Below are 12,819 nucleotides of genomic sequence, written 5' to 3'. Positions count from 1 at the left end.
TATATCGTGCCACTGCCTTCTCGCCTCCATGGTGGCTGCTAAGTAGTCACTACTTAGTCTTATGCTGTTTCCTTTGTATGTGGTGAATTGCTTTTCTCTTGCTGCTTTCAGAACTTGCTCCTTCTCTTCTATGTTTGACAGTGTGATCAGTATATGTCTCGGAGTGGGTTTTTTTGGATTTATTCTATTTGGAGTTCGCTGAGCATTTATGATTTGTGTATTTATGTTGTTTAGAAGATTTGGGAAGTTTTCCCCAACAATTTCTTTGAATACTCTTCCTAGACCTTTACCCTTTTCTTCCCCTTCTGGGACACCAATGAGTCTTATATTCGGACGTTTCATATTATCTATCATATCCCTGAGGTCCATTTCGAGTTTTTCAATTTTTTTCCCCATTCTTTCTTTTATGCTTTCATTTTCCATTCTGTCATCTTCCAGGTCACTGATTCGTTGTTCAACTTCCTCTAGTCTTGTACTATGAGTGTCCAGAATCTTTTTAATTTGGTCAACAGTTTCTTTAATTTCCATAAGATCATCCATTTTTTTATTTAGTCTTGCAATGTCTTCTTTATGCTCTTCTAGGGTCTTCTTGATTTCCTTCATATCCCGTACTATGGTCTCATTGTTCATCTTTAGTTCTTTGAGTAGCTGCTCTAGGTGTGTCTCTTCTGGTCTTTTGATTTGGGTGCTTGGGCTTGGGTTATCCATATCGTCTGGTTTTTTCATATGCTTTATAATTTTCTGTTGTTTTTGGCCTCGTGGCATTTGCTGAACTTGATAGGGTTCTTTTAGGGTTTGTAGACCAGTTGAAGTCCTTATCTCTAATTTATCAGATCTACAGCTTCGTGGAGTACACTTTCTCTAACTGACCAGCAGGTGGCGTCCACGAGCCACCTGTTCTCCACAAGCCAGATCTCCCCTGCTTAGCCTTTTTGGTGAGTGGGGGAGTGAGTCTTGTGGGGCCCAATTGGTGTCCCAAGCTTGCGTGTGCAGTTGGTGTTGCCTGCCCTGTATGTGGGGCGTGTTTCTGGGCAGTCGGGGAGGGGGGGTGGCCCTAACAATCAAATCTCCCTGATGATCCTAGAGTTTTAAAGCTACTGCAATAGTCTAATCCTTCAGTTCAGTCCTGCCACAGTTTGTCTCTGCCACTGACCCACAAGTCTTTGGTATTGGCGTATGGCTCCTGAGACTTGCAAGTGGGCCCCTCTTCCAGGCTGTGCACCCCGGGTCCTCTGTTGAGGGATGACTGTGCTATGTCACAGGTGAGTGCCGTCCCCCCAGGGCAGTTCTGGGCTGCTGGGCTGTGTAGGGAGGCTCCCAGTCTGCTCAAATGATGGCTGAATGGGGCTCTGTTAATTCACACTGCTCCCCCTTCCCAGCTCTGGGACATTCAGCTGAGGTTGCAGGGAAGGCTAATGTCCACGCCCAGTTTTGTGGTGTGTGCCTGTTATTTGAAGCACTTCCGTCACACTGGGTTGTCTGGGGCAGCTCTGGGCTATGGGGCTGGCGATGGGCAGGAGTGTTTCCTGTCCACCAGGATGGTGGCTGTGAGCGGACACCCCCCTTTTCTTGGGAAGTTGTGTTGTTTAGTGAATTTTCTCAGCCACTGGATTATTGCCTTTTGTCTCAGAGCTCTCTTAGTTCTGCTCTTGACTTGACGTGTCCAAATTTCAATTCTTTGAAGCTTTCTGTATTGAGCTTCTTAGAGTAATTGTTTTAGAAAAAGCAAAAAGGATTTAAAAAAAAAAAAAAAAAAAAAAAAAAAAAAAAAAAAAAAAAACGGCCCTCCTCAGAGATCTAATGGGTTATTGAAATGCTAATAGACAAAGCAACCAGGGCCATTAAGGAAAGGTGCCCAGGGCAGAGAGATCAGCCTTGCTTCGGGATTTGCATATGCGCCTCAAGGCCTGATCTCCGCCCTTCCCCTTTCTGTGTTCACCAGAACTCCAAAAATCCTCTGCTTTTATTTTGGAGTTTTTCGTGTTGTTTTTTTTCTATGCCTGTCTCCTCTCTGCTGGGCTGGCTGCTCTCAGAGTCTCTGGTGTCTGGCCTCAGTCTATCTATGGTTGGAGTTTGAATCAGTAGAATGAGTTTCCGGTAAGAGCAGCCACTGCAATTCTCCCTTCTCCTTCCTGGAGCTGACAGCCCCTCCTCCCCCGGGACTGAGCCTGGCAGGGAGGGGCGCGGGTCCCCTGGCCGCAAAAACTTACAGATTTCGTTGATCTCAGCAGTTCCACGTTTTCATGAGTGTTGTATGAAGTATGCCCAAAGACAGATTGCTCTGTGGTGTCCAGTCCACGCAGTTCCTGGCTTTTTACCTACTTTCCTGGAGGAGTAACTAAAACATACAGCTCACCAGTCTGCCATCTTGCCCCGCCTCCTGCCTCTGAGTTTTATAAATGCCTGGTGTCTAACAAAACCTGCTTGGTGCAGAAGGAGTAAGCGTAATTTGTGAAGTTTCTCAGACCCCGTCAGCCTCTGGACGCCAGCTGGGGTTTGCTAACTGGGTCTTGTGTGACTCAGGGTAATCCCGGAGTAACACGAAGGTGCTGGACTTGCTTACTCGCTCGGGGATGTGTGACCACAGGACACCATTACTGACGGAGACTCCTGTGTCTGTGCGAGCAGTTACGGGGCAAGCCAGGGGGCGTGTGGGAAGAGGGGAGAAGAGGGAACGAGCAGCGGGGCTGGGCTGAGGCTGGAGGGGGTTGCTTGGCCAAAGCTGAAGATGTGCTCGTTCTGTGCTTTCCGGAGCCTCCTGGCAGCAGCCTCTGTCTTGCCGTAGCCTGCCCAGTTCTGCTCAGCTGTTGGCGGCAGGGCTCCCACTCCAGACCCAGGAGAGGAACGTTGGCATTGCAGGGGCTGGAGGGAGCCTATGGGGAGCGGGCTTTTAGGTAGAAGCAAATGAGCTGGGACCCCGATTACTTCACACACCTGTCACGAACTGCCTCCCTCGCACGAGGGAGCTAGACTGGCCTCTGACAAGCTTTGGGGCTGTCTTGGCAGGTGGGACATACGAAGGACCGTGGACTGCACTGGGGATGGCCCCTTTTGGTCTCCAGAGCTGGCGGTGAAACACTCTCTGTGGCCTAGAAGGATCTGTCACAATTCCAGATTTCCCCACCCTTCTAGACATCTAGACTTGTTAGCCATATTGGGGTGTTCCCCTTGATGATGATAGCTCACAGCTTTATTACAGAATAAATTGTGTCCATTGGAGTAATATTTTAGGACAGTTACACAAATGCAGTAGGCATTGTAGAAACTCTGGGGAATTCAGAAAATACAACGAAGATGACCAGTGGTTGACATTGACTGCTTTCCTCTGTGGACATATTTAATCCCCAGCTGGCTCCATGCTCCCCCAGAACAGCAGAAAGAATGTTGAGGTGCACGAAAGAAGAAAACTGATTACAGCAGCCTCAGTTTGCACCCCGTGTCTTCAGTACTAGTGCTCCCGCTGCATGGAACTGCCTCTTGGTGGAGGACATCTCAACATGCATTCTCGACCGCTAGCCACCTCTTTCCAGAAAAGTCTGCCGTGCAGAGTGGCTCATGAATAATTTGAGAGTTGCACTGTTTCTGTCTCCATGATGCACTTAGGCTCCTACTTGCGCTGTCGTGGCCTGCTGTTCGCAGATGGCCTCGTGGCCTCGGGTCCTGTGGGTCAGAGAGGGTCGGCACAGGGGTGCCAGACGCTGCCCTCAACGCTAGGAAGTCAGCGTGATCGGCGGTTGGAGATTCCCGTTCTGCTGAGTGGCCTCATTGCTTTGGGTCAGCTCCTCTCGGGCATGTCTCCCGTCTGCCTGGCTTTGCTTCTGGTGGCATTGCCTGCTGTTCTCAGCAGACAGGTTCTGAGAGGCATTCGGGGCGTTGTGGTGGGGCGGGTTTCCTTCCGAGGCAGTCTGCGCAGGGACGTGTGCAAACAGACGAGGAATGCCAGGGATGGTAAAGTAAACTTACAAGTCAATGTAAAAATAGCTCGTGGTATAACTGTGGACTCTAGAGTTTGATGTCTGAAGCCGGCCTTCTGCCAGTGCCCCAGGGGCTCCGAGTCCATGACCTTGGCAGAACATCCCCCCCACGTGGCTAGGAGGTGGCCAGGCCGTCCTTCACCCTAGGGCCACTGGCGACTCTGGGCGCAGACCCCAGAGACGAGGGGCTGGTTGGAAGGTGTCAGTAACTCACCTGAGGTGGTCAGTGAGGAGGGGAGAAGGCAGCTGGGCTCCTGGGGTGGCGGGAAGGCGGTGCCTGAGTTCTTAGGGTCTGTGTGACGCGTGCCGGCTTCAGGCCTCGCTACCAGGGGCCCCTGGTGAGAGATGTGGGAGCCCCTCCCTGCTGTCAGTGTCCCGGGGCTGTGGTCACGGAGTTCCAGCTGGGGGCCTTCAAGCAGCAGCAGCTTATCTCTTGCTGTCCCAAACGCCAGAGGCCGAAGCAGGTGTGGGCAGCTCGGGGCTCCTTCCTGTCCCCTCCGGCTTCCAGTGGCCCCAGCCTCCTTTGCTTCTGGCCATGTCCTCCACGGTCACTCGGCCCCCTCCTGTCTGTCCCCTCTGTGTGTCTCCTGGATGGGACCTGTCATCGAACCAGGGCCGCTACTCCAGTGTGAGCCCATCTCAACAAACCACATCTGCAAGCACGAGTCCACGTGAGGCCGTGTTCCCACGTTCCAGGTTAGGACTCCTGGAGGACACAGCTCATCCCACGGCAGTTGTGTTTATGGTTTTTCCTCTGGACAAAGCTAGGACTCCTCGCTGCCCCTGAAAGCTCAACTCTGCAGAAACAGACTTCTGTGGTTTAAAATGCAGTTCGTGCCTTGCCTGCGTGGAGGGCAGGCTGTCATGTGTGCAGCTGTCAGAGAATAAGCGAGAAGGCCAGCTCATGCACACGCCGTGCCAAGGAGAGTGAGGAGTAATAGTTTTGTTATTTGGTCAGATGTGCTGGAGCTTCACACTCGGACATAACTGACAATGACCAGGACAGACTGTTTTCCTGTTAGCTCTTGAGTTGCAAGGTCCCTTCACAAGCCCAGATTCTCCCCCTTTTTTGGGGAGTGGGTGGCTCTAGGGCTGGGGGGCGGTTTCTGGCCTTGCCCTGGCAGTTGGCGATCTGGTGGTGGGAGAGCCTCGGAGCTGCCTCGTCGGGAGTAGAACGGGGAGTTTCCTGAAGGCCTGGAGTCCGGCTGTGTGGGCGAGGTGCTGTGGCCTTGTTACCATCAGCTCGTTTTAGCTGCAGGTCTTCAGATGCCCTCAGCCCGTGAGCATAGTGCCTGCCTTCTGGAGCTTTCTGGGTGCATCCTTTCCTAACAGCCACGTGCCTGAGGGATTTAACCAGTCTTCCTGCTGTCTCGGGCCCCCCACCCTCTGTGCCTCCCCCATTCCACTCTCCAGATGGCGACGGGGGTTGGCTTTGTGCAGGCGGGAAGTGGGGGGCCTGTGGTGAGCGCCGGGTTCAGTCCTCGGCCAGCGGGGACCCTGGGTCCTGACCTCTCAGCCCCCAGGTTCTTCACCCGCCCACGGGTCAGGCAGGACGCGGCTGTGGAGGTGCTCCGAGAGCCGGCCGGCGTGCCGCGCCTTTCTGGCAGTGACTGAAGCCTTCCCACACGGGTCCCGGGCGTGAGAAGGTGGCAGCGTCGCCGGCTGGGGGTTTGTGCCCCTTGAGTGGGCGCCTTGAAATCGGGGGCAGCCCGAGCCACTCGCTGCTGCCGCCCGGGCACTGGCTCCAGGAGGCTCCTGCAGGAATTCTGCTTGAGGTAACCCTTGGGACACCCTCGTCCTGGGTTCCCTTCTCCAGCCCCTGCAGATCACAGCGGGCTCTGGCTTTAGGCTCCAGACCAGCTCTCCACATAAACCGGAGAGGGCTCGGCAGGAGGACGCCTGGCATAGGGTCAGGCACCAAACGTGATCGGAAGAAGTGCTGCCGGGACAGCCTCCTGCTCTAAACCTCCCGCCGTCCCTGCTGCAGGCCCAGCGCTCCACAGCTCGGGAGCCGTCGGACCCGGGCTCATTGGAGCTGGATCATCATTTGCTGAAGATGTAGTTCCCGCAGGAAAGCCCCCTGCTCGCTCCGGTTGCCCCTTCTTGACCCCGTTAAGCTGTTCCTGCTGTTTGGAGCGTTTAAGGCGCGTGAGCACCGTCAGTGCTAACAGGACACCGTGCAGGCAGGAATGAGGGGAGAAGGAGGGTCTTGATTCCTGGAAACACTACTGAGTTGTACACAGTTACGTAGTAGACGCTGCCCCCTAAAGGACACCCATCTGTCCCCCAGTTTGCATCCCACTAAAATGACGGAGAGGAGAGCCACAGAGGAGGGTCAGCCACGGAGGACCCCACCTGCTCCCAGCTTCATTCTGTGGACGAAATGTGGGGCAGGGGCAGGGGCAGATGCCTGGGGCTGGAAGGGACTGCCGGGGTGGGCTGAGGCACGGGTGGCTGCACACGCTCACACGAGCTCCTCCGCGGGGGCCTCAGTCTGAGCCGCTTTCCTTGGGCACTTCGTTATTCCCACGCTGAGGACGTGGTGGCTGCACTCTGCACAGACGCCCCAAATCAGAGCTCCTGGGTTCTCGGGGAGGGGAGAGCAGTGACTTCTATACTTTAAAGAAAATACACAAAATAATTCATGTAGCTCTTATTCTGATATTACTCTCTCTTCTTAAAAACTTATTTGTCTTTATTAGAGCAGTTATAGGTTTACAGAAAAATCATGCAGATAGCAGAGGGCATATACCCCACCCCCACCCCCCACGCCCACGGTTTTCCCTGTTGCCACCGCTTTGCATTAGTGTGGGGCCTGGTGCCTTTGTCACAGTCGATGGAGCAGTCTTATTGTAATTAGACTGTTAATTATAGTCCATGGTTTACATTAGGGTCACTCTGTGAGCAACATCGTTTTGAAAACACTAAATGCATTTCTCGCAGAGTGGATAGAGTTCCTTTAGAAATCACACAGTCCTCTGGCACTAAAAGTGGAGTAATGTGAAATGTGGGAATGAAGCAGAAACCCAGCTGTACGCTGTGGTCGGCAGAATGGAGCTCGGAGAGGCCCTGGCACCAGGAACGTGCCACCGCGCCCGGCAGGAGAGACCTGGGATCCCAAGGTGGGAGATGACCCCGGGCTGTCGGGGGGCCCTGTGTAGTCACAGGGGTCCTTAGGGGAGGGCGGCAGGCGGGAAGGGGGATGGGAGTGGCAGGCAATGGGATTCGCTGCTGGACCAGAGATGGGGGCATGGGGCACAGGCCGTGGGTGTGGGTGAGGCCAGAGAAGACAGGAAGCGGGCTCTCCCCAGAGCCTCTGGAAGTACCAGCCCTGCCTGCAGCTTGATGTCAGCGCCTCTGGCCCCCAGGATCCTAGGGGGCTATGTGCACTGTTTTTAGCCAGTGGGTTTGTTGTTATTTGTTCCAGCAGCGGCACAACCCAGCTGCCGAATGAAGAACTGCCACGAAGCCAGGTCAGCACACTTGCTTTACGGGGTCCACTCTACCTCCAATAAGTCCCAGGAGCACCTGGGGCTGGCAGATGTTGACCTTTTCCCTTTATCTGGGGGACACCGAGTTCCCAGGAGCTGGGCCAGAGCGGAGACGTGTACCTGATGTGTTGGCATCTGGTCCGATATGTTAGGAGAAAACCAAGCCTCAGCCCTTTTGTGGCCTGACCTCTTTTGGCTTCATTTTGAATCCCTCTGAGCAGCAGATTGAACTTCTCTAAATACCTGGAAATACAGGCTTGTGTTAGCCTCAAAAGATTATTCTAACATTGTCCAAGCTCCACTGTCCGGCCAGGTCAGTGGGTCTTCAAGTGGGGTCCCAGGACCGGCGGCATCATCATCTTTTGGGGTCTTGCTAAATGCAGAGCCTCAGCCTCACCCCAGACGCCTGCATCGGGCACCCTGGGCGTGGGCCTGGCCATCTGTGTTCTAGGGTGCCCTCCGTGCACACTCAGGTGCCGGAGCCTCCAATCTGAATTATTTTCTTTTTAACAAGGGCTTCAAGTGTCAAAGTCTCCCACATCTGTTAATAAATCACCAGGTTTAAAGATAGCATTTAATAAAGGGGTAGCGTTTTTCTTACCATTCATGTTCTCGATTTTTTTTGTCATGCACTTAAACCTTTCAGCAGCATTGTGGCCTGGTGGCCGACCCCCAGCACTGGGCAGTAGGGCGGGGGGCAGAGCGGACGCTGGGACAGTGGCGAGAAGGGGCTGTCACTCCTGCTGGCTGCTGTCAGGAGGTGACACTTCTTCCTTCTTGGGGTTAATGTGATAAGACCCAATAAAGTACCCGAAGCTCCTAGCACAGCGCCTGGCCGGGAGCTAAGTGGTCAGTGAATGAAAGCTGAAGCCACGCAAAACGAAAGGGAGGTGGTGTTATTGTTCGACCTGGGTGTTTAAATCCACGGGTTGTCTGGGAAGCATCTGATCAGCACTTCCTCAGCCCTGGCTGCACCGCCTGGGGGGCTTCAAAAACAGCACAGCCCCAGATTGCACACAGCCCCCTGCCTTCTGGCTGCCCTGCCGTGGGGCCGGGGCCTGGCACCTTCTCGAGTCCTCAGGTGAGTCCAGGGCCCCTTTAGTTCCCAGGATCGCCGGGTGAGCGCAGGAGTGAGGGCAGCTTTTGTTTTAACATAAAGTTGTATTTCTGTGGCAGTTTAGTGGGTTTTGTGAAACATCTGCAGCCTGGCTTCTGGAAAAGGTGCTTCTCAGAGCTGTAGAATTTATTTCTTAAAAACTTGAGCTGTGCCTTCATTTCCCCAGTCCAGGCCTCCATTGCTTGTTATGTAGTTGAGGATTGTTTATAGTTTAATAAACCACCAGGCGGGGTCAGGAGTCAGCACGGAAGATGTTTCCCCTGGCAGAGCCCACCGCTGTGTGGCTTGCAGTGTTTTTCTAAAACGCTGCCGGAATGCATTGTCTCCTTATTTTAACATTTCCATTCTTGCGACTATGAAAGATGGTAGCATTTTTTTATGCTGTTGACAGATTTTTCTCACTCCCTATCCACTGACACCTAATATTTTATGTGGAAGGAAAAGGGAGCAACCATGTAGTAGTGGGTCCTGGACAGAGCCTAGTGTCCAGGGCAGCTGGAGATGGTCCTGCCGGACTCGCCGCTGTTTCCTGATGCACTGAGTGGTGGCGGCCGTGAGCCGTGCGCATCGACGCACAGCGGGCTCTGTCCCGCAGGTGGACAGCCGGGGTGTGTTTATGAAGACGGCAGATGGCTGGGGCTTTAGAGGTGAAGCTCACCCTCATACGTCTGTCCGAATGGAAGCCTAATTCCAGGTTAAATGTGTGGATTCGCCTCCTTTCAATGAATGTATTTCCTTTCGTGAGAGCGTTGTATCGACTCCTCTCTGCTGTCGTTTAATTTTCTAAGGTGCGCGTTACAGTGTCCCGGCTTGTGTGCTGTCAGGCGGCTGTGCCCGGCGCTGGCCCTGCCCTGCCTCTCCGGGTGGTCCTGGGGGTGGTCCCAGGCCCAGGAGGCCAACGGGAGCCGTGTTCCGAGGGTGCGGTGCGGGCGAAGTGATTCTTCCAACAAGCGTAGCAGAATTGAGAAATCAAGAAGAGACCCTGCAAAGACAGCATCTTGGGAGGTTGATTTTTATTTCAAAGAGATTTGGAACCGCCAGGCATCTGTGAGGTGTGCTTTTGAACAGTCTTTCTTGTGGCTTTGAGATCAGATTTGATGAGTTTTGGAAAGAACCAAATGTGGCCTGGAACCAAAATGGAAGACTGGAGGGGGAGGATAGAGCTAAATGCTACCATCTCCCCCCTACCAATATTTATTTCAAAATTTTAAAAGACGTAGAGGAAAGCTGAAAGAATTACACAGTGAACACCCATTTACCCATCATCGAGGTTCTGCAGCAGACACTCGACTACACTTGCCTCATCGCCATCTGTCCATCTATCCACCTCATTGCCATCCATCTGTCCATCTACCTGATCACCGTCTGTCCATCTGTCCACCTCATTGTCATCCGTCTGTCCGTCTGTCTACTTCCTCACCATCCATCCGTTGTCTTCCTCATCACTGTGCGTCTGTCCATCTACCTCATCACCATCCGTCTGTCCGTCCACCTCATCAGCATCCATCTGTCCAGCTACCTCATCGCCATCCGTCCGTCCATCTACCTCATCACTGTCCATCTACCTCATTGCCATCTGCCTGTCCGTCCACCTCATCTCCATCTGTCTGTCTGTCTGCCTCATTGCCATCCGCTCATCCGTCCACTTCATCACCATCTGTCTGTCCACCTCATTGCCATCCGCCACCTCATCGCCATCTGTCCGTCTGCCCCCTCATTGCCATTCGCCTGTCTGTCCACTTCATCGCTATCCGTCCATCTGGGACTGCAGCAGGGGCGGGTGTGGCCCCAGGGGGATGGGAAGGCTGGCCTGTGGGAGTTGCTCAGGGCTGGGACCACACGCCCAGGGCCGGCTTGGAAAGCGACAGAGCCTCCCTTCCCATGGGATCTCGGGCTCACCCCCTCCCCAGATCACCCCCTTGCTTACGCCAGCCCCCTGCCTTCAGGATTCTGTCCTGCCGCACCCTCATCCTTCCTGCGAGGAGCTGACCCCCTTTGCAGACCAGAGCCCTGGTTAGGCCCTCCACGAACTCCCTGTTCCCGAAGGGGTGTCTGACCCTCACAGGTGCTCCTTGCCCCCCGTGCGCCTCCACATGGCCTCAGGTCGCGGTGACAAGCTCTGGGTGCCCTGCACCCAGCAGTGCCTCGCACGGAGTCATTCGCCAGGTGGAGTCGGTGCTCCTAAGGATTTTAAAACGTCTGCCTGCTTTGTAGGCACACCTCGTGTAAGGGTGCTGGCGTGTCAGCGTTAGAAGTCTTGTCCAACTCTGTGTGATCCCTCTCGGTCTTACTCCCTGGGAAAGAGGCTTCCCAGTTGAGCTTGAATTCCCTCGCTGGTGGGAGACTCATTACTTCCCCAGGGCGTGCCCCCCGTCTCACGAGGCAGACTCCTGCTCATTGGAGGGTCGAGTGGGGCAGTTCCAGGAGTTGCCCACTTGTGAGGGGTTATTCTTTCCAAGACACTCTTTCCAGTCGTAGGTGAGATTTGCAAATCCACGTTGGTGTAAAAGGCTCTCGATGAGAAGCTTCTCATGGTTCCTTCCCCTCCTCGTGCCCTTCTCTCCCCTCTGTTTTGGTGCTGGGTCTAAAGTGGGTTCTGCTCTCTCTCCCGCAGTGCTGCACCGCTACCGGCACATCCTGGGGTTGTGGCAGCCGGACATCGGGCCGTACGGTGGACTGCTGAACGTGGTGGTGAGTCGGGGCGCAGCCCTGCTGCTCCTGCTCCGGCCGGGGGGGCGGCGTGGCCTGCCCTTCCTGTAGGGGCCCTGCCCGAGCCCCGGTGATGCTTGAGGTCATTAGAAAGAGGTTCTCTTTCAGGAACCAGATTTTATTTTCTAAAGAAGCAGAGGTTCTCCCTGTCCACGGGCTCTCTGGTCCCAGACCGCCCCATAGCCCCCTCGCCCACGTTGCTGCCTCCCCATCACCCATCATTTGTCGCTCTCGGTCGGGCTCAGCAAACTGGAAGGAAATGCGCTTCACTTCTCCCGGACTCGCGCGCCTCTCTGCCTTGCCAGGGCCTGGAACGAGCTGTTGGGTCCGTGTGTTTGCTGCTTTGCAGTGGGAAGAAAGCAGGTCCAGTCCCAGTTACTCTGTCATGGCCAGAAATGCGAGTCTAGGTTTATCGTTTGTTTTTTAAAATGAATGTTCTGGTGAAGTCTTAATAGTTTGTTGAGACATTTCCCTCTTATTTTTTATTTCTGTGAACGTATTAGTCAAGGTCATTTTCGGTCCAGGGCCCCAGATCTGTCTCTAGTTTCTTCCTCTCCTGGTCATCCAGCTGTCCGCCCGTGCTTGGCCTGAGCACTTATGTCCGTGGCTGCGGGTGCTGCTGGTGAGGACCCGTGTGGCTGCAGTGTGCTGCCTTCCTGGGGCATCTGGCCCCTGAAGCCCTGGGGCCGTGGGAGCCCCGAGGGGCCGCGAGGGTGCTGTCCCCCTCCGCCCGCTCAGCGTCCTCCTCTCCAGGGTCTCGGCTCTTCGGCTTCCTGGTGTTGTCCAGCACCCTACAGACATTGTTCTGTTCCGGTTTCATGGTTGGCCCCAGCAGGAAGCCTGGTTTGCTGCATACTCTCGGCCGTAGCTGGAAGCAGTCTGACCGTAGCTTTAACCTCTGTATGCTTGGGAGTCCCTGGCACCTCCATGCTGAGAAGCAGCTGCTCACTTTTGCCTGTTTAAGAACACGGGCTGGCCTGTCCCTTCGTGGTGCTCGGAGCTAGCTGTCCTGCCGTGGTGCCCACGCCAGCCCAGGGCCTGCTCCCGTGCAGGGCGTGCTTTTTTTTTTCCCTTGAACTTTTAATTTTGAAATAGTTTCAAACAAAATCCATGCAGAAAGCTCCAACATATCCTCCTAATTTATTTTTTAATTCCGTTTTATTGAGATATATTCACATACCTTATAATCATCTACAGTGTACGGTCATTCACAGCACCATAATATACTTGTGCATTCATCACCAGAATCAATTTTTGAACGTTTTCCTTACTCTTAAAAAAAAAAAAGTGAAAAAGAACACCTAAAACATCCCATTCACCCCCATTCCTCCCTATTTTTCATTTAATTTTTGTCCCCATTTTTCTACTCATCTGTCCACACACGGGATAAAGGGAGTGAAAGCCACAAGGTTTTCACAATCACACAGTCACCCCTTGTAAGCTACACTGTTATACAATCGTCTTCAAGAGTCAAGGCTACTGGGTTGCAGTTGGACAGCTTCAGGTATTTCTCTCTAGCTATTCCAAC

The 12,819-nt window shown here is 53.8% G+C and overlaps 1 protein-coding gene across 4 annotated transcripts in view; it reads left to right on the top strand.

Moving 5' to 3' along the window:
* The window catches only part of FBXO31 (F-box protein 31), a 60,695-nt gene that overhangs the window by 26,745 nt on the left and 21,131 nt on the right, over positions 1 to 12,819 (top strand). For all 4 annotated transcript variants that reach the window (XM_037815571.1, XM_037815569.1, XM_037815568.1 and 1 more), the window contains one exon: positions 11,197 to 11,273. In XM_037815571.1, coding sequence (XP_037671499.1) covers positions 11,197 to 11,273 — 77 coding nt within the window. The remainder of the gene's footprint in view (positions 1 to 11,196; positions 11,274 to 12,819) is intronic.

This window comes from Choloepus didactylus, chromosome 22, assembly GCF_015220235.1.
Source record: "Choloepus didactylus isolate mChoDid1 chromosome 22, mChoDid1.pri, whole genome shotgun sequence".
NCBI classification, from domain to species: Eukaryota; Metazoa; Chordata; class Mammalia; order Pilosa; family Megalonychidae; genus Choloepus; species Choloepus didactylus.
The sequence above is the reverse complement of the archived record's forward strand: the minus strand, read 5'-3'. Positions and strand labels throughout refer to the sequence as shown.